This window comes from Python bivittatus, unplaced genomic scaffold (assembly GCF_059951505.1).
Source record: "Python bivittatus isolate LINGU-HERP-01145 unplaced genomic scaffold, Pbiv_v1 ctg000980_np1212, whole genome shotgun sequence".
NCBI classification, from domain to species: domain Eukaryota; kingdom Metazoa; phylum Chordata; class Lepidosauria; order Squamata; family Pythonidae; genus Python; species Python bivittatus.
In genome coordinates, this window is record NW_028277125.1 from 64,814,869 (window position 1) to 64,837,601 (window position 22,733).

The 22,733-nt window shown below is 36.1% G+C and overlaps 1 protein-coding gene across 1 annotated transcript in view; it reads right to left on the reverse strand.

Annotated features, from left to right (window-relative positions):
- Window positions 1-4,538: 4,538 nt before the first annotated feature.
- TCERG1L (transcription elongation regulator 1 like) overlaps window positions 4,539-22,733 on the reverse strand; it is a 187,495-nt gene continuing 169,300 nt past the window's right edge. The window contains exons 10-13 of the mRNA XM_088131949.1: window positions 19,897-20,032; window positions 16,660-16,749; window positions 9,192-9,310; window positions 4,539-5,557 (exon numbers count right to left, since the gene is read on the reverse strand). Coding sequence (XP_087988075.1) covers window positions 5,401-5,557; window positions 9,192-9,310; window positions 16,660-16,749; window positions 19,897-20,032 — 502 coding nt within the window. The 3' untranslated portion in view covers window positions 4,539-5,400. The remainder of the gene's footprint in view (window positions 5,558-9,191; window positions 9,311-16,659; window positions 16,750-19,896; window positions 20,033-22,733) is intronic.

A 22,733-nucleotide genomic window follows, 5' to 3' on the forward strand; every position in this document is an offset into this window, starting at 1 on the left:
GGGAGGGTGTCAAATAAATCAAGTTGGTGATTGAAACCCCACCACTTTTTCATAAAAGTTGCACGTGCAATGTTAAAAAAAAAAAGAGGCAGGACTTCAATCATATGGTTGTGGTCATAATTTTGTTTTTTTCTTAACCCTCCTGCAGATGTTCCCTGCACAAAACTCTCCCCTTCCTTACCTCACACTTATAGGACTTTTTCCCCCCAGTTTCACACTTCTCTTTTCTTCATTTTTTGTAAATTGTTCAAAAAAACTGGGTATTCATCTGCGGTGACACCTAGCATACAAGCAATATATTCCTTGGGGAGCTACATACTAAACTGAGTCTAGATGATGAATATCCATTACTGTGGTAACAATTCTCCACATGTAAGTAACAAGCAGGGCGTCTTCTAGCATTTTGAAAGAAAAATCTGAGCCTTTTTATTACCATTTATAATTTCATGTGGAAATAATGGATGCACTTCAATTGAAGCTAAGCACCTTTAAGTTGAGGTGATTTCAATGGGACAATAAAGTTGCACTTAGATTATCCCCATGCAACAAATGGGACTAGTTTAGTCTAGATTGTGTACTATCTGCAATAGAAATATTCAGATAGACTTCCCTGTTTTTGGTCTGACCAATTCTTTTTTATGTATTAATATTGTTACTTATATCAAGGTATGGCAAATGCATTTTAAAAGGTGGTGGTACTGTGTTTCTGGAATGTGACTAAAGAGATGTCTTTCTCCTTTCACAATGTTGGAACTCAGGCTAATCCATTAAAGTAAATATAGGGAGATTCAGGACTGATTTAAAAAAGGATTTCTTTACATAACCCATAGTTAAACAGCAGGATTCAATTTCACATTTATTTTCATGGCCATCCATTTAGATGATTTAAAAATGAGAATGGGCAAATACATGGAGGATCAGGTTATCGGTGACTCTTTACAACCTTTTTTATGATATCGTGAATTAGATGCAGCATGCCTTAAATGCCACCTGCTAGGGGACAGCACGTCCATAGCTGTGGGCTTTCCAGATGCATCTCGTTGGCCATGGCAGGATGCAAAATGTTGAACTAGATGGGCCTTCAGCAGATCTTTTCTCCTGATATTATGCTGCATCATGAAGCCCCTCCACAGGGCCTCCCAAAAGTTCTTTTATAAAGATTTGTGCATACTACATGTAATAGTTGACAATGTTATGAATATGCTTAAGGTTTTAGAGGAGGAATATTCTTTAGATACACAGGAGTTCTTCTCAAAACTCCATATAGCTGAAGGAAAAGAGCACAGAGCTTCTTTTCAAACTCCAGCTGTTTATACTGTGTTCATGCACCGCTATTAAATCAATGCCACCTTCTTTAGGGAGGAAGGTAACAGTTTATACAAAATGCATTCCAAAAGCAAAGAAAACACCACCTGAAACACCACATCCTCCTGCCATTTCCCTTGGATTCTCATCAGGTGGATGCTGTGTCTTTCCTGCTAGTGGTTTTTAAAGTTAAATATATGCCCGCCTATTATGGGGAGCTTGTTTTCAGCAAAGAAAAATAGAGAAGAGCTTATTTCCTCAAAGGTGTAAGTAGAAAGAAAGGCTACAAATGCTTTTCAGCTTCCACTGGTAAAAGAATATCTAAGGAAGTGGTAAAAGAAGGCATTAGCTCACAAAGTTAAAGGCTTTCTTCACAATATACTCTGGAGCTCATTAGTACAATTCAATTGCATCACCTTGAACTGAAGCTCTGAATTCAATCTTTGCACAATTTTTGTAAATAGACTTCAAAGTATATTATTTATTTCATGCAATATTTGCAACTCAGTGCTACTGCAGACTGTGTGTGTGTGTGTGTGTGTGTGTATATAAATAATCAGGTTCAATTAAAAAAATTAAGAAACAGATCATACATAGGAACAGCAACAAAAGAACCTACGGAGGCTCAGCAACCACCATATCCCAAGGCTTGCGAGAACAACCAGGTTTTCAAAGACTTTTAGAATATCATTGGGGTGTGAGCCATACAGGTCTCCAGAGGGGAAGTTATTCCAGAAGACAGGCACCACAACAGAGAAAGCATGCTTCTTAGCTCATAATAGTTGATATTATTTAATTGAGAGGACCTGGAGCACACCACTTTGCTTGATCTTACAGGCAGGCACAATGGAAGATAGGTGGTTCCTCAAATAGCCAGGCTATGTGTCATGCAGTGCATTATAGGTTACAACAGCTCCTTGAATTGTACCTAGAAGCCCACTGGCAACCAGTGCAGCTTTCAGAGCAGCAGTGCTCCATAGGCATACTGCAGCATGCACATCACTGCCACACCACTGTAATCTGGACCATTTATATCCTTAGGGTGATCTTCAAGCAAAGCCCCATGTAGGGCACATTGCAGTAGTCTAACCATGACGTGACTAGGGCATGAGTGACCATCTGAAGGGCCTCCCAACTGAGTGGGCGCAGTTGGTGCATTAGATGGTTCTCTGTGAAGATCCTCTTAGCCACAGCTGCCACTTGCTCTTTGAGTAGGATCTGTGAGTCTAAGATGACTCCCAAGTTACGCATTAGTCCCACCCTACTCTAAAAATGGAGACTCCCCAGTACCATGTGGCCAAAACATGCATAGCCACTTGTTATCAGGATTTAGTTCACTGGCTAAATTTCATGGGAAATACTGCCTGATGTATAATGTGCTGCACTGCCACATTGATTTATCATATGGTGAACCTGATGGCTAGCTAAGGTAGTAGATGGACACGTCCAAATCTGGTTCTAGAATGTAATGCTGGGGCCTAAGTTCCCAAGGCCTAGTTCTGACATCATTGGGGTGTTTGTAGCCTCCTAAATGATGCTTGCTATGCATATCCTATAGTTAATCTTTGGTTCATCACCATCTGTTAGCAATCATTTTTAAACCATCCACATAATTATATAATGACAGAAGCTCTGCATTGTAGTTCCAGAAATGGAACACTACCTCCTGAATTTATATTCTAAAATTAAATGATGACTCAGCTACCTGCAAGAGTTGGCTATTTCCAAATAATTGCAGAATATACCTGGTTCCTTTAATATTTGTTAGGCAAATGGTGATGGTGGCAGGGAAGCCAATGTCAGCCCCATTATATGGGCCAGACCAGGAAATCAAGTCCACAGGAAGGGTAAAACTACTTTTATTGAAACTGACTTTTATAACAGAATTGTGCAAGTCTGATTGTGATGGACCTCCTTCTCCTTCTTAAAGTTCAGTGAATAAGGGAATGTCTGTTTGAGCTGCTTCCAAATGTTATCTGGCTGTTCTAGACTTTTAAAATATTTCAGCCCCTTTTGCCTAGACAATGAAGGCTGCATATTTTCATCAATGTCATCTTCCTTATTTTCTACAACCAAGCACTTTTTTTTTTTTTTTACCATTTCCTTCAAGCCCATCCAGCACCATATTGCCCAGAATTTGGAAATCAAAGCTTCTGGATATGTTGAAATTTGCATCCAATGCCAAGCTAACCTGAGTCCATTTTTTTTTCCAAACAAGATATGATTATTATTTCTGGCTGCAAAAAGGCAGAGAAACATATGATAGTTAAAAAGAAAACTACTGTTCTTATTTTATCTTCATCCTGATATTTTATTTTTACATATATATGGAATTGTCTTCATCATGACAATTCCGTCTCTTATGGGTATGGGTAAAGAATAGGTTTACCTTCTCTTTTGGAACTCATGGGAAATAGACTACAGATGTTACTTGTGGATATTTTTTAAAACAGCCAATTCTGAAAAGTCAAGCAATGTCCAGTGTACACGATGTCACTGTTTAATTGCTTCAAAGTAACAAATACTTGCTACAGGTAACTAGAGAAATGGTCATTTTCAAGCCTAAAATACCTAAAACACTGCCATTAGTACAAAACAGCTACCTCAGTATGATACCCTCTAGATATTTTGGGCAGTATTGTTTTTGTCAATAACTCTTAATCCAGTCAAAATTGTCAAAGATAAGAGATGCATTCCAAAATGCATTTAGCAACACAGGTAGTCCTCATTTAGTGACTGCCTTATTTAATGACCATTCACAGTTATGATGGTGATGAAAAATATAACTTTGCAACCAATCCTCACATTTACAACCTTCACAGGTTTGTAAACCAAAGGAAAGCTGAAGTAAGATCATAAGCAGAGTCATAGTTTCACTTAGTGACCATTTCATTTAACAACTGAGTTGCTGGTCCCAATTGTGGTCACTAAATGAGGGCTACCTGTACCTTTGAGATGTTTTGGACTATAGAAGTAGGCATCAAGTTGCTTACTTCTGCTCAGAAGGAACTAAATTAAAGAAAGCTGGCATAGAACCAGAAAGAGCCATTCCATACTTATTCTTCAGTCTTAAATACAAAAAAAAAAAAAAAAGGTTGTGATTTTAAAGATGGTTTCAAACATTTTGAAAAATAACATGACCAATAATCTTAAAATATTTATTAATTAAAAAAAGGTTAAAATCTTTGATTATACAAAGATGAGACTAATCTCATGCAAACTCTTCGCATACAATAAAAATAACTCAAATATTAGTAGGATGGGTTTACAAAATAACTTCTTTATAATAGCTTTTAATAGAGAAGTGCTGCTCTTCTTGATGTGCCTGGAGCACTACTGAGAATAATTTAATTACAAAGCTTTTTTGGTAAAGATTTATACACTGTTCTACAGGAAAGGTGCCAGGATTTTCACATCTTCACTATGATTACAATTAATACCCTATTACTACTACGACTCAGAAAACTAGACTTAGACCTATGAACATTGAATAATGATTTCCTCAGTACCACTGGACCTTTGAACCATTTATTTTTTAATGTACAAAGCTGCCAAAACATAACTGTGCAGCATTTTTAAACACTTTTATTTGGATGTAAGTGTTGGGGAATTCAACAGGACTTATTTCCAAATAAATGTGCAGAGAAGTACAGTGTTAGTTTTTGTTTTTCTTAAATGGTTAAAAAAAAACAACTTGATATTGTTATGGATGGCATCTGCTTCTGCTTAATAACAAATCACACTGGATTTCAATTTTGTGTATATTACAAATAATTTGCATAAATTATTAAAACAATTAAGGGACTGACATATCATGGTAATTAGAAATGCATCAGATTTGAATGTTGTACAAAAAGAGAGCTTCAATATGAAACATTAAGTCTCTGAGAACGAAATATCCTATAGATTCCTGCAGTGCAGTCTTAACATACTTCCACAGAAACTTTGGGTGCTGAGGTGGCTCTTCGGGTTTTCTGATTTTCTCTAAGTGCTGGGAGTAAAAAACTCAAAAGATGATACAAAATGCATGCCATTCATCTTCTCCCCTGTAGATGCCCCAGTATATGACTTGCGTTCTTATTGCAGATTTCCTTTTTATCTCATTTTCCGTAGCCTTATTCTGTTCTCTTTGTCTCTCTTTTTAAGGATAAGTATGAACTGGTTGAAAAAATGCTCTTGGTCTTTCTTCTTCTGAACTAGTCGAAAACGTTGATCTGTGCCATATTTCTCCGCAAATTCCTTAAAGGTGGTCCTAGGATGGGAAGGGAATAATCAAAAAATAAGCAAACATTCTCATAAAGCTGTGTGCTGGTCAATATATATTTATACGTTTGGCTCTTTCTTAAACATGCATGCTTTTTTTCTACTGAAATCATTCTTACTGCATCTTGTCCTTGTCACCAGTGGTGGTAGAAATGGAAAGACTGAAGGCAAAAATCTTGAAAACTCATTGATCTGCTTGGCTCCTCATCCTAAGTCATTATTTCAGTTTCACAGAATAGACTTATTTATTGATTCAGGGAACCTAGATGAATAATTAGTTCACTGTGGATGATCTAGAGTAATTAAGATTAAGATGGGATTCTCAAAAATCAAGAGTGTAATTTTTTTTAACTTAAGCTTGCCAAACAACGTAATTTCTTCCCTTCTATAGCACTATAAAGTTTTAAAAGGCCAAGACTTCCATCAGATCTGCAGAGTCACATATCTTTTGATTTCCAAGTGTGACTCTCTGTTGAAATATGGAGGATGGAAGTAGTACTAACAAATATAGGAAAAATGCTAAATAGAAATTGATGCATTTTTGGCATATGGAAATTTTGGCTTAGATCTAACTGTTTGACTTAATTTACATTGTACAGTCAAAGATGGCAGTCAGGACCACACATTTAAAACCTGCTAATTTTTTACATGCTTTACACATGCAATGCACATAACAAAGAGGCTGGACTTTAATCACATGGGCATGGCTGTCATCTTCACTTTTGATACCCCTGCTTGATGCCATCATGTACTGGTTTTTAGGCACCCCACAAAACCACAGAATGTGGAGTTCAAAAGGGATTGTTGTATTTGAAGTGGCTTATTTTCTGAAACATACATTGCAGGAAATAATGAATGAATCCAATGGCTTTGAAAGAGTAGAGTATCATTCTGATCTCTTTTTGAAACTGCTCCTCACCCAAGATTCCCCTAGGTACATTTGCCACCTAATAGCTTGAAAATATTAGGTTAAAGAAGAAAGAGCTTTTTTTTTTTAACGACCTTGAAGGTAAATACCATGCTTCTAGATTACAGCAGAGCATATTTGTCCTTAGCTTAAAAAGTGAAGGCTTGCAAAGTGTTCCTGCTTGAGATAATAAAACAGAGATAATAACTGGTTCACTTTACAATATAGGAAGCTGGTTTGCTGCAGTATGAAGTGTCAGCCTGGGGAATCATCTTAATCTGTGAAAGTATGTCTTATCTGCCATTATTTCTGGTCTTTGACTGAAATAAACTTTGACTTGACTATCTGCCAGCAGATATTACTAAAAAAATGAAAATGAAGGGAGGCAGTGACCCAGTGATAGGCTTGGATGTGTGCCCACTTACCCAGAAAAAAAATGTCAAAGGCATTCCAGGGTTGGAGTTAATATTCAGTGGAATGGGATATGTGGCAGGCAAAGAGAACACTCTTATCAGTTTGATTTCTGGTAAATGGGTATTTTGTGATTAGCTGCCATAGCAGCATTTTGCAGCAATACCCACAATGTGGTCTTAATGTTCCTAATATTTACAGGTATGTATCATTTCTCTCCCTCCCTCCCTCCCTCCCTCCCTCCCTCCCTCCCTCCCCCTTCAAGTCAGCTTTTGACTCTTGGCAGCTGCCTGGACTAGTCACTGCAATTTTCTTGGCAAGGTTTTTAAGAAGTGGTTTGCCGTTGCCTCCTTCCTAGGACTGAGAGAGAGTGACTGGCCCAAAGTCACCCAGCCGGCTTTCATGGCTAAGGCAGGACTGGAACTCACAGTCTTCCAGTTTTTAGCCTGGTGCTTAACCACTAACCAGAATGGCTCTAATTACTTCTCTGTTAGATTTATACCCTGCTTTTTGTCCAAAAGCTCAAGCATATAGCACTCTGTCCTCCTTTTCTTCGCCCATAACTATCCTGTGATCAGTTAGGTTGAAAGAGAAAGACTGACACAAACCGTCCAATAAACTTGAACCGGGTTTTCTCTTCCATTGTACACTGCACTGGCTTCCTGCCCGCAAGCCCCAGCAGTTTGGCTATAGTGAGTTCCACATAGCTATTATAGTGTGTATGGATTTTTGAGGTTGTCTTTAATAATGCTGTCATCCTATTTTATTTATTTATTTCTTACTAAGGCTTATATGCCACTGCAATCAGTATGAATCTTAGTAGCATACAGGCCATAACACAGTAAACAGATTAAAACAATGAAAGAAGCAAGAAACAAATAATAATAATAAAAAACCCTCAACAAATTGAATATATATATATATATATATATATATATATATATATATATATAATTTGTTGAGGGTTTTTTTAATATATATTCATATTTCATCTTTAATAAATTTAACTATAATGGTGCTACTCTTTTTAATTATTATCATAGGTACTGTCATTCTCGCATAGTTATTGAATAAACCTTGAATATACTCCATGTGTGCAGATCCAAAAATGTATAATAATACCATCTGAAAATATATTGCCTATATTAGCATATAGAGGCTTATAAAATTATTCAAAATGTTAGCAAACTATTTTTTTTTCTTTAGCTCTTTAATATAACCCTGTTACAATAATCTATCTTGATGATTAATCAAATTGCAAATAAGAATCACAGTTTTTATATAAGATTCTTAGATTCTACTTTCCATGAAGGTTCATGGAAAAGGCAACATTTCAAAATCTTATGTTTAGCATGCAGTTACCATTATTAATGATAAATTCCTGTGTGAATATAATTTGGATTTTGTCAGTAGACAGAAAAAGCATTACTGATTTTATAATATAAAGTGTACTTGAGCATACAGCAAACATTAATCACACTTGCAACCAGGTCTGCTACAGTGAAGCATAATAAAGTACTGTGATAGATTTTGACTGTTCAGTATATTTTATATACTGAAACAATAGATTTAGATTAACTCACCTCTAATGCATGACAATGAATTAGATCTTCATTAACCTATTGGCTGTAATATTTAATGCACTAATATAACTCCAAGTATGTACTTGAAATAAAGTTATGCATGTTCTTCATGTATTTTATATACAAAAATGATACTGGATCTGAAGTTCAGCCTCTCCTGCATAATTTAGGGCTTGAGAAGAAAGACTGGAGAGTTGGTTGACCCTAACACAGGGGACAATCTTTCAAAAATGTGGCCTTGATTGTAATAGGATAGCAGCAGAAGATGGGGGATGTTTTCCTTCTTGGGGCAGGCGGGGGGAATAGGGGCAGAGTATAATCAAAACCACAACTTCTATGAACCTGCCCATGATTTACAGCTTCCACTGAAAGTCCTTTTACATATTGTACCATCTACAAAATCATTGGCAATATTTTCAGGCACGAAGCTCTACTGCACAAATGTATGCGATCATGGTGGCAATGGGGTGAATGAGTAATCTTTAAAAAATCTCTAAAAATGTCACAAGTCTAGCAAACCTTGGGAAGTCATTTCTGAAGCATCATGCAGCCTTTTGCAAAAATATTGAACTTTGTAAGTTTGATGGTTTCACAAGATCTTAACGAATCAGAGCAATGCATTCACATTCAGCAGTTTGGATTCGGGCACAATCTCAGTTTAGTCAGCACCTGCATTCAGAGGGTGCTCGAATTAGAACTTGTCTCCAACAGTTGCTTCATACCTTGGTGACAACTTAGATTCCTCCAGCAGCTTTTTAAACTCTTCTTTGGCTAGCAGTAGCTTGTTTTTCTTTTCCTTATATTCTTCTCTTATTCTCGTCTTGACAAACTGCTCAAATATCTTAAAGAAAGAGGAAGGGAGAAAAGACAGGTCACAGAACATCAAATGAGTTACCTGTGAAGAAAGGCACTTCCTTAAACCAAACTTAGAAAGCCTGTTGTAGAAGAGTTTATTAAAATTAGTTTATCGCTGCTTCCACAGCTGTATTTTTTATTAATGTGCAATGCTTTCAGACCAGATCACGTAAATCTATAAATACAGTACAAATACTTTCAGGTGAATAAGTTTCATCCTAAAGATTGTGTCTTGAGCTTTTAGCTTAAACTTTTTTGAACAGGTGGAAAGGTCTACTAGAATCACAGGAGGAGGAGGAGGAGGATTATTGTTTAAATGAAAGGGAAAATTCTAAACTCAGCCTTCAGCAACAGTACAAAAGAATGTGTTCTAGTGATACTTGCTAGAACATTGGCATTATTTCATATGATGATCTATCTCATCCGAGAATTTGTAACAACTTACACTGTGAATGTAAAAACTGCTTAACTGAACTTGGTATGACTTGCATAGAATGAGATCAGTTTTGTTTTTGGATCCTAAGGTTTTTCATTTCCAAAGATGGGAGGCTGAATTATTTTTATTTTTACTTGCAGCTCTCTCTCTGTGTCTTCACAAATTACCTCTGGTCTAATTTGAAATGTCTCTGAAACATGCTGTCACAGAAATTTCTAAATAATATTCAATAGTCTGTCTTTCAGTGCACTCAGCATTGAGACTGATACAATATCTCTAATGTTCAGCAAAAATACCCTTGCTCTCCTTCTATTCTATTTACAGCTATGGATTGCCTGATGAAGTGTCTTGGAGAAAACACAACTTTGAAATCAATGTGTGATATGTGTGTGTGTTGTGAAGTTTTTTTATTTAGCTTTAGAGTTTTCAAATTATTTTAGCCTTCACAGGAGAACATTTATCACCTAGCTACTAACCTCCACTTTCATTGGCTTTCAGGAATTGTATATATTAAAATATGAATGGGGATGGGCCTCAGAAAACCAGTTCCATGTTAATGGATATACTTTCCCATGTTTGAAATGTGACCCAGTGAAATAAACCCATTGTGCAATTCCAAAAATGGTTATAACAAAACAAATCTCATTCTAACATATGGAAATGAAATGTTCAGCAATAAAAATGAATGATATAATAAAACATTATTTTGTTGTGGTTGTATCCTCTTAATCAAGAATTTCTGAGTAGAGTTTTGGGGTTTTTTTCCCCGGGAGACCTTAAATATTTGCTACCAATTGGATGATATTGTGTTAGGCTCAATGATGTAATGTTTCACTCTGGTCTGATCTGGACTTCCTGTTTGTTCCAGTGTGAGGATACCATTTCAGAAGGACAGGAATGGATGGGATTGTCCTCAGCCCACCTTTAGCCTGCTAGGAAGGCAACCTCCATCGAAATTTTCTTATTCTGCATCAAAAGTAGTGTCTTTTCTCCCTCCGCTGAATCAACAGGGGAGTCCAGTCAATCTGTAGCATTTCATTCCATCTTATACAAGTACCTCCATTCCAAGTGACTTTTATATGTTCTGGTGGGCACATCATTCCAGTCCCCACTTTCTCTTTTGATGGTCATTTTGTATTGGGTTGCTGAGTTGCCTGCTATAAAGGCTGGACTTTTAAAAAACAGATTCAGCTGTATTCACTGCAGTGGCTCATTGTAACAGTAGTCTAATCAGTGCACCACCCGATTAGACTATTGCTACATACTCTGCTTGGGACTACCTTTAAAGACTCCCTGGAAGCTTACGTTGGTACAGAATGCAGTGGCCCAAGTGCACTGGCCTCCTATTAGCTTCTGGGTCCAATTTAAAGTGCTGATCTTAACCTATAAAGCTTCCTATGGCTGTCACTGAATCACTGCAGGACCATATCTTCCCATTGGAGTCAGCCCAACCACTTCGATCATTTTGAGAAAAGCAGATGGCTATCCCTTATTTTGGGGAGTGGGGGCTGAAGCCCAGAAGTACTGTTCTTCTATGATAAGGCTGGCCCTTTGGAATAGATTCCCATTAGAGGTCTGCTTGTTTCCAACATTACTGGCTTTCCAGAAGAAGTTGAAAGCAGAGCATTTCCAAAGTGCTTTGGGGTCTAATCCCATCTATTGTTTTATGAAGCTTAATGTATTTATCAGATGCTTTTATTTGATTATTATCTTTGGCTTATCATCGTGAACTGCCAAGAGTCTTCTCTGGCTGTGGTAGAATATAAATCAAATGAATGAATGACTAGTGAAATGCTGGCCCTTCTTTCTTTCCTATCAGGTTCAACACAGCAATGGTGAAATGTTGGCCAGGTGTTCTGCCTAGTTTCCACTTCTAGTCCAAGTGACAGGAAGAATGTTAAAACTTGTTTTTCCCCACTAATTTTCAAAGGGTGAAAAGCAATTGGCCGTTACATGAGTGGTAGGGCAAAAGAAGCAGGGACCACATTAACCACCATTCAGACAGAACACCTGTCCACTACTGTCATCAAAATGGAGGAAAGATTTGAAATTTGAGACAAAATTTGAGAGAAAATCTTTCTTAACCAACTTTATTTCCAGCCAGTTTATTGACAAGAGACAAATGGCTAAAGGTTGCAGTGCAAAAAAGTCCTTACTATAGTGTAGTATATGTTCATAAGGGAGCTTAATCAATTCACTAGTAGATATGTAAATGAGCCATTGTGTATGTCTTGTTCAAATTTAACAATAATTGATTTGACAGGTTATATCTGACTACAAAACTGAATTGTTTTCACAACGATAATTTTAGTTGTGTGTGCTTTTCTGCACCATCCCACAGCTCATAGTATTCTTCTTTTTATAACTGTAGGGTAGTCATAGTTAATCTATTGTGACCTTTTCAGTGTAACTGATGTGAGATGAGACTAAATGCCAATAAATCAAGAGAAAGTTCAATCCACAATCCAATTTTAATCCATTTAGTTCCAGAGTAAATGGTTTCCATGGAAAGTATGGAGAGGAAGTAACTTGAGAATTATTCTAAGTAACCAATATAAATGCAAGGCATTTGGGGGCCAGAGTTCATTATCATGTACAGTATATGTTCAGTGTAACAAGGAGTTGAGTTTTAGCTGGTGAAGACCTGTTGGGTAGAAGCTATGGCTAATTGCAACACCACCATTCATAACTCCCCTGCTTTATGGACTGGTATAACATACTAGGGGGAAAACCCAAAACCCACATCTAGAATTCTGGGAGTTGAACTCCACACACCATAAAACTGCTGAGGTTGAGAAACACAGGTCTAGAAGATTAAGAGCTAAAATTCCATAATATAGAAGGTTCCAGGTTAAAAAAAAACTTAGTATTTTAGATTCCATGTAAAAAATATATTTTGCAGCATATGTTAATGGCACTGGGAAAGATTTATATCACAAAACATGGAGTGTTCTAGACCAATAATGAAATAGATCAATAGTCTATATTGCTGTAAGTCTGTATCTTTTCATAAGATATTTTTGAAATGTATGCTGAAGGGAATGCCCAAAAGTAGCTTAACTGATGAAGAATAAATATACTAGGTTGATTCTGTAATCTGCTAGCTGAATCCTGAAGGATTTCGGTCCAAAGAAGATTCATGATCCTTCATAGGAATTACTGAGAGAACGGAACTGGTCCCAGGCAGGTAATTTCAGCAGAAATTCCTAAAGATACAACTTGATATGCCAAGTTCAAGGCTTGAGCTTGACTAGAGGCTTTCAGGCAGACAGCATGGCACAGTTAGATAAGAACATTTACTGAATATTTGGATGAAGCCTTATCAAACAGTTAATTGTCCTCTGTTGGAGTGAGGATGCAGATTGTCTCTTACATCTCAGGATGGTTGAAATCCATTGCCACTCCTTCCTGCTCAGTTTCAATGGATTCCTTGCAGTACTTTTCAAGGCCTTGAAGTTGAATAGCTGTTGATGTGTTATCAAACTGATTCCTCTTCACTGAGAAACACAGCTCTCAGCCTGACTCTCACAGGAAGCAGCAATATTCATTGATTTCCTCTGCAATTCAGGCTTCACCATGCAGGCCAGAATAAACTTAAGTGACCTCACAAGAAATTCAAGAACTTTGGATAACTCATATTTATTGAAGAAAGTAGGAAGCCATAGCCAATGGATTTTATCAATTAGCCCTTTTGCATTTTATTTTTCTTCCCACATTATAGAACAGACTACTTGGATCCTTTTTTTTGAATTGACTAGTCTGTCTCCATCCATCTTTTGTTTCTGTAACTATTAAATTTATCATGTTGTTTTTCACTGACTGTGTGAGAAGTGAGTCTCACACTCCCAATGTAGTGCTTTATGCGTGTAGTACACATGCACACACACACACACACATACACACACACATACTCTGAAGAATCATATTTATCATTCAAATTCTATGCTTTTCCACTTATCTTAAGTAGAGCTAGCAGATCTGGGCCACAAGAATATACATGACCATCAGATAGCATCAAAGAGTTAAACAAAAACCTAAAAACTGGCATCTCTTTGCTGCTATCTAATGCTCATCTGTCTTTTTGTAGCCCAGATCTGATAGCAATAATTTTTCAGGGAAATCTTCAACTCGACCCTGACTCCATAAACATTGAGAACATTGTGTTCCAAAATGTTTCAGATCAATGCTAACATTTCAGTCTGTTATTCTATTCTGCACAATAGGCAGGTTGGCTTTTAATGTTTCCCATAAGGTTGTCCACCACCCACATTCAAACAGAATTCATGTATCCTTAGTTCTTGAAATCTGCACAAAGTGTTAGCTTTTAACCTCACCATCATTTAGTCAGACATATTTCTTTTGGCTTTTGACCACAGCCTCTTATGCTGCGCTGGTTTAACAGAGGATTCAATTAAAAGTGAGGCAAATAAACTAGCTTTATGCATCAATCTTTCCAAGTAGCAAAATAACATGTATAAGACCTCATGAAATGCCTTCATCAAATATTACATTTTTCTTTCTTATTTACTAATCCAAAAGTACAAAATAAAACTTTGATCTTTTAATCAAAGAAAATCTGATAGGGGCTTTTCATATTGGCTGAGTACCCAAAATATGCAGAAATGAAGTTCATGTCACCAATGTTTCTGAGTTAATATCTATAATCAAAACTTTCACTGGTCATTAAATAATTATACTATAGCATGCATATGCTTAATAAACGAAAGGGATAATAAAATTGGTGGACTAATTAGGCTGTGTCTTTACTTCAGTCACCAAAAGAAATACAGAGTTCTCTGGGCTTTATGAAATATTATTTCAAATCTACTGTTAGCTCCTTACTCCAAATCCTCATAATCATTTTAGAGTGAAAATGCAACTATACACTGAAAATATATATATTTAGAGATATCTCACTATAATATTTAAATTTAATATTAGTCTTTGATAAATAGAAGAAAGGAAGGATTAAAAATTGATCATTTTAAAATTATTTTCTAGGCATCAGCAGAGGGTCAGACCCAAAAGTATTCTTCCTCTCATCCAAAATAATAATAACAACAACAAACTCTTTTTGTAAGTAGAAAGCTAGGCCAAACAATAGCAACAAGCCTCAATTTGCAATATATTTTGGCACACATGAAAGAAAATCACAAAAACATCCCTTCTCATTGTAACAAATTAAATAACAATAAAGTATAATTCATAGCCATAACAACAAATTTAAAAACTAACATTTTGCTGCCCATCCATGACAACCAAAACCTGTTGTAGTCATCTTACTCTGGGTAATGGTAGGGACAGCTTTGATAGAAAAGCCTTCTCTTCATCCAGCATTATATTTTTCAACCTGATATGCTCTAGACCATTAAAAGAAAAAAAGGTTGAGAATCTATGATTTTTCAGCTGTTGCTGGAGTTTCCTAGCATCCTTTACCTTTGTGCTGTTGGGAATTGTAGTTCAACCATATCTGGGAATCACAAGTCATCCTTCCATGCAATAAAAGAAAGAATAATTCCACATAAAGGACTTTTGTTGAAGTGCATAGTATCAGATGCTAGATACTACATGTAAGCCCATGAAAGCATTGGGGATAGTCCTCAGGGCCACTCCAATGTAGTGACTGAACTGTCTCTCTTAATGCAATAGATAAATATGCAGGAAAAATCATATTAGCTATTTTTAATTAAAAACAAATGCCATGTTTTTGTCCAAACTGCTTCTTTGACCTGTCATCTACATTCTAGATTAAAGATTTTGACATGAACAGGAAGCAGGGATTAAAGTTTAAAGAAAAAATATAATTCTGGTCACAAAAGCCCCCTATCTTGAAATAATAAAATATAATCAGGGACAAAATAAAAACCAAAAAAGAGGAAGTAGTATAAGGAGATCAGGCATTGTTTCTTCATATGTCTTCATTAGAAGACCTTTGCAGTTCCATACTTAGATTTATCTGGAGCTTCCCAGAGATACACATATTTATTTCACCAGTAATGAACATCTTCGGGAAGCTCCTGTCATCTATGAAAGCCATATGTTTACATTAGATTTCATATTCAACTCGCTTGATCAACCCGACATTTTGCACTAGCTGGTTGTACTGTCATCAGTTGGGCAGTGAGTTAAGGACTGTTCTTTTGCACTGCTATAAGCAATGCTGGGACAGTGATTGGAATCACAGTGTAGATGGAGGGAGTGGAAAGTGGGGGGAGAGTTTGACAGTGTTTCTCAAACTTGGCAATTTTAAGATGTGTGGACTTCAAGAATTCCCTAGCCAGCTGCAAATATATATCCACACATGTGTGGCAGAGAGAGACAAACATACATGGATTTCCACATGTCCATATGAATGCATGGAAGTACTTGATGGGTCCATATCAGCATGTGCAACTCAGGATCTACCAGCCAGTGCTCCATATAAACCTCAGAACTAATATGGTATAAATAGTACAAATTCTCCCTGTTTCTTACTTTATCTTTAAAACATAGAGTCAAATACCCCAAATGTTATAACATACGCATGCCATGTTTACCGAAGGTGCCTTATACAGCCCAAATTAAAATGTAAAATACTTTTTATAAAAATGTTGTGTAGCTAAGAAAGAAAGAAAAAACCTTGTGGGTGATAACATCTAATCATAAAACGCCTCTTGATAGAGAATGATCTGGGGCTTTCTTTATGGCACCAAGTGAAGACTGATTTAAATCTCCCTGGCTATTAAAATGTGCAGTTTAATAATAACCCATTTTTTACATGTTGTACATTTTTATTGATGTTCTAAAACTGACAATGCAATTTGACCTTTAATGAAATTATTTACTTTATTATTTAAATTTTATGATCCATTTTACTCTATACCGTAATTAAAAAAAAAGCCATCAAAAGTAGAACTCACCTGTTTACGTTCTTCTGAGTTGAGTAGAAGATAACGTGGATCAAATACAATTTTGTGAAGTTCTTTTTCCCATGTGGAAAAGGCAGAGACCTGAAAAAAATGTTCATGAAAGGGACATAAACAATGTTCTAAAGGCTTGGGAATTAAATCAGAAGTAGATACCAATATCTTGCTAAAAAATATTATAATGTACAGTATTTCCATTTGCAATAATATAATTTATTATTGTAGCAGAAGCAAAAAAGTCATCATAGGAATTTAGATTAAAAGAAAAATGGGCTACAAGAACTAGGAAAAAGAAAAGAAAATATTTGTTTCCTAAACTTAGACTAGAAAGTAAATAAAAAGTGATATTTTTGTTTAAAAAGATCTGAAAAGATGGTATCATATACAGTAGATTGGGAATCTAATAATAGAATGATTATGGCCATCCCATTGACTAAGATTTACCTTTTTAGCAAATGTTGTTAACCCAGCATGTATTCAGATGAATTCTTATCCAGCTTTTACTCTTTCTATGCATGTTCAGATTTTGTTCAGAGGCTTTCTGAACATTTCAGCAATTCAAGAGGCTTTAAGCTGAAGAGACACTGGGCTAATTCACTATGAAAGTCACTGCCTTTCAGTTGGCCACCATGTACATTTTCCATCCTCCTTTATCTATTGGGAGTGTCAAAAAATTAACCAAGTTTATTTATAGTTCAAGCTTAAATTCATGGGAGGACAATTCCTTTATTAGAACAAACCAAGAATTCTTCAGAATCTCCAATTCATCAGGCTACAGCATTGGGTAAGGAAGCTAGCTGCAATTTCATATCCACCACCACTAGTCATGTTCAATAGGCTCAGGATACTCTGAAAGATTTTTCTACTCCTAACCAGAGATCCAATACAAGGAATCCTCATTTAGTGATCACAACTGGGACTGGCAACTTGGTTGTTAAGCAAAGCAGTTGCTAAGTGAAAATCACATGACCACAGCTGTGCTTATGATTTTACTTCAACTTTCCTTTGCTTTAGAGCATCAGAAGGATACAACCCCAAACAGCCAGGTGAGCCTAAATGGCAGAGAAGATTTCCAGAACTCAACTCATGAGGAAGCCAGGCAGAAAAGCAAATTTTATAGCTCTTTTTCACCACTCCCCCACCGCTTGGAATGCTCACTCTAGGGCTGGGATAATTAGCAAGAAGGGAAATAATGTTTGCATTTACATTCATTGTAGAGGAAGGGATTACAAGAGAGTAAGCAGGCACACAATGGGGAATGGACATTGAAAGGAATGCGCTAACGCTGGCTGTTTGCCTAGTGAGCTCCCTGCTTAACCCACCAGCAGCTTAGTAGACAAAAAGGCCTTCATTGTGAAACTGATTAGGGTCTTGTCAGTGTCAGGCAGCAGAGCAAGCCTGTGGGAAGGTTCTGATCAACTAATTAAAGTCACAGAGCTGAGCTTGTTAAGTTGTGGTTAGCACTTTTTAGGGACATGTTGCACTGTGGAGAAAAGTAGCTTAGGAAGAGATACAGTAGTTTGTTTAGGCAAACTCTCTGCTCTATGGGCAGTGGGGGAGCAGATCAGGCACGGAACAATGTGTACTAACTGACTGTAATGGAGAACATGTGACTGAGAGAGAGAGACTCTGCAAAGGTTGTAAATGCAGGCATTGGTTGCAAAGTTTATTTTTCATCACCATCATAACTATGAACGGTCACTTTCTGAGGCAGTTGCTAAACAAGGACTACCTCTTTGGTTGAGTATGTGGCAGCTGGACATACAAATTACCAAACTTCATTATTAAATAACATCCAATTTCTGCCTTTAACTATTCATCAGCACCTGGTGATTATGCCATGAGACAATTTCTGTTTACAATTTTTATGTGGTCAATTCTGATCAATAAACATTTATACCACAATTTAAAAATATTATTTTTAGCATGTCAAAGGACTTATTCTTGTATTTACTGCAACTGCCTAGTAGAGCTACTCCTGCCTTATGTGCCCTTCATCTCCACTTACTCACAAGCCTTATTTGTAATGGGTAATGTTGCTATTATTTCTGAAGAAAAATTAAAGTATAAAGATTATGAGATGTGTGCAGAGAACCTGAACAGCAACACCAATTTTAATGACTTGTAATTTGTATTTTTAGAGGATATGGAATAAATCTGTAAGCCTGGTCTTCAAAGCAACCTGCAAGTGAAGTTAACTAAAAATAAATGCAAGAAAGCTCTTAAGACTAGCATGAATATCCAATTAATTTCAATACACATTTGTTTCCTAGATGCTAAAATTACTTTTCTAAGTGATCATTGCATCCAGTCATTGTACTGAAGAAGCTGCTTCTCTCTAATGCAGTGTCATGGGTTGGGGCTCTGTTGAAATGATGCAGATATTTGGACAGAGAAGATCACAACATTCTTTCCCTTCCAATCAGCATCGTGCCAAAATGGAGAATGGCAATTGTATTATAAGGGTCACTGTGATTTCCCTTGCAGTACCTGGAATTTCAAGTATTACCACTGCAAGATAAAGCAAAATAAAAATATTAACTCAATGAGTTCCATTGTATCACAACTGCTAAATAAATGATTGCATAATCAGCCAATAATTTTAATATTTCAAAATGATTTCTTTTACAATTTAACCGGTCCTGTTTTATGATGAATTTAGAAGATAATCATGAATAATATAATTAAATCCACATCAAATAGTTTAGAAGTGTAGATGACATAATTATTTAAGACGAGCTAGACATCAGAGATTGGAATTTGCATGTAACTCAATATACTGAAATAGGTCCTCATCAGATGATTTAATATTCCCCAGTCTGCTACTACCTTCTAGACTGAACTATGACTCCATAGTTCCCATTTTATTACCTATGCTGGGTGGATATTATAGAGCTGTAATCCAAGTGTCTGGAGGGCACCAGGTTGGAGAAACTTACGTTACTGAACTGCTACATGGAAATAGCAATGCTTCAGACAGCATAAGCAAACATGCACAGGATCAAGAAAGATGATAAGCACAAATCATATGCATATTGTTTCCTTTACAATATCTAACCTTATGTACAATAAATGGCAATAACGTAATAGCAAAAGGTGTTAACTATTGATAAGAAAGTAATATTAACAACCGGTCTAAACCAATAGACTCTTGCAATGTACGTATATATTGAAATTATATCCTGTTGTCCTATATTACAGGAATCAAGACAATCCCAGCCAATTTCTTACCCCTCTTTCCAGAAGCATATCTCGAAAATGAGTAATGCGTTCCTCCAAGGGAAGCGTAATCTGATGTTCTGATGTTTTCACATTTTTCTTTTCCATTGTTATTTTTTCTAGCTCAGTGTTCTGTGAATTTTCCAGCCTTAAATAATATAAGAGATACACAAAGTGAAATATGCATTTTTAAACTCTTGGTAAACTTTAGAAGCTCAACAGCAACTAGGAAAATATAAGCAATAAATCTTTCTCTGCAGTGTATTTGGAAGGTATCTGTTAATTTTTTATCTGACCCACTCCATTATCATGCTATTAGTAAAATGTAACAGCACAAAGCTATGGTGTTAGAACAAACTTTTAACCCATTAAAAATTGGCTTTTTCATATAAACTAACAAAAGGTGCAGGAAAAGGGCTACTACCAGTGTTCTCATTCCAAATGTCTGCATCATTTTCAAGAGCTACACATCAACGTTTGTCCATTTAGGCAAAAATCTAAAATGGAATTCATTGGGTGCTCAGTGAAATGTATAAAGAATCTTTGGGCATGTTCATGGTGCCTGATAACATGGGCATGTTAAATAAGTTCAGCCAATCACATGAAGAATCCCTCCCCCCCCTTTTTTTTTTCTTAACAAGACAGGGTAGAAAAGGAAAAGACGATGGGGTGGGAGAAATATGACAAGAAGATAACTAAAAACAATAAGTAAAAGTGCAGCAGCCTTCTACATGATTGATACTGCCTAGTCTATTCTTACTGGCAAGACTTGTCAGGGTCTGAAATCATTCACTAAATACCTTATTTTGGGAGCCTTTGGCCAGAAAAACCTTCCCAAGACATTTCCTACTTTAAGGTAATAGGACTTGGAAAACAATGAAGTAAGAAGATATTTTTATATTCCACTTCTATTACTCAGTGCACTTACTATATGCTTACTTAAGAAAGAGTGTGAAGAAGTGATTAACCCTGAGATTCAAATAGAGGATTTGGCCTGAAATAGCGATTTAACCGAGAGCCAGGTTGGTGTAGTGGTTAAGGCATCAGACTAGAATCCAGGAGTTTGTGAGTTCTAGTCCTGCCTAAAGCATAAACCCAGCCAGTCACTCTCTCTCAGCCCTAGGAAGAAAGCAATGGCAAACCACTTCTGAAAATCTTGCCAAGAAAACTACAGGGACTAGTCCAGGCAGTCACCAGGAGTCCACTGACTCGAAGGCAAGAACAACAAAAAAAGTGATTTAACTACCTAGCTTGGTTGTTTTCTTCCTGTCAAGAAATTTAAAACAAGAACCGTCATTGGTTCCCCACCCCACCCCAACTTACTTTGTACTTGTTTCTTCTTTAAGAAGGAATGATTAACAATACAACAAATAGAAATCAGGCTAACAGAGCTCTGCCTTACGACCTAGCCATCTATTTTATTTGATCTCATCTGAAAAGTGCAACAGATTTTTTTGCATAACCACAGCAGTCTGGAAAAGGTATTATATTTACACTTTTTAATTTGAAGGGCTAATTTCCAGAATGTTGGAACTTTTTTAAAAAGGAAGGGTCCTAGATATCCAGATGTCCAAGTGAAATATATTCTGAAGAAATCTATATATTCAACTGCACGTCTCCAGATTCTGAGGTTGCAGAACACATCAGTGAGGGACATGGGCTGCTAATATTCTATCATTTGAAAAATCAAGTTCCTGTTTTAAATGTATCACTGTTTTTCAGAAACTAGTTTTTAAAACTTAATAAAAGGAGGCTGATGTTCAGTAGCAACACAACTTGGACACCAAGTGAAATCAACCAAAAATTAGAAACTAGTGAGAGAGAAAAAGAGAGGTCAGTTGTAATAGAAATGCTAAAATCAACTTTCAGGTAATGAATTGCATTCCCCAGTTAAGCAATATGGGTCCTAACTTATTATCTTCTTGCCATCAATAATCGCATTACGCAATTTCACTCTTAAATTATACTGAAATGGGTATTGCAAGGTATTAGTAGCACTAAAGCCATCAAATTGTCACTTTTCATATTAGAATAGTGACTTGGATATTGTATTAGCTATTTTAATTCTTTCAAATTATAACATTCTGTAATATGATCTATGAAACTTCCAATCTAATTTCTGGTAACTACCAAGCATTTATAGTCAGTGAAATGGATAGGAACCAGAAAGCTAAATCATCAGCAAAGGCAGCTGGAGAGAATCTCTTTCTTTCAGTATAGTTAATTAAAATGATTCAACAAATCAAATAGTTGTGAATTTATATTTGCACCTAAAACTACCATAAAAGAAAAATGAATTATACCACTATGCAAATTAAAGAGTGTTAAACCAGTGTATTAAAACTCTGGAGTTTGAAGGATATATAAATGGAGTTGACTATACTTTTTCTTAACATTGTATCATTTTAATGTTGTTTATCATTATCTAAACATGAAAACAAAATATCAATATGAATATTTATAATAAAATATATATTATCACTAGGAATCTAAAAAAAGGGATGAGTTCAGATAGTTACCACAGTTAAGAGCATAGCACCTTACTCTCATTTGTAAAATAATTATTCATGATTGTGGGTAGTAGGTTTGTTTATTCCATGAGATGTCCACTGTTCAGGCCAAAATAGTTTTGTTTCTTCCTCTATTCTGCAAAGGTTAAATAAAACCCCTAGAGAAATTTTATTTGAAGACAGTTTCTGTAAAGTTCCTAGGAGTTGTAAAGGAAATTTTAGAAAACCTGTGTGGTGTAGTGATTAGACTAGATATAAGAAGTCTTGGAACAAAACTTTTCTCATCACTTGGATGTTTCCTAGGGACTGAAAGCTGTAATTCAGCAATATCTCAAGAGC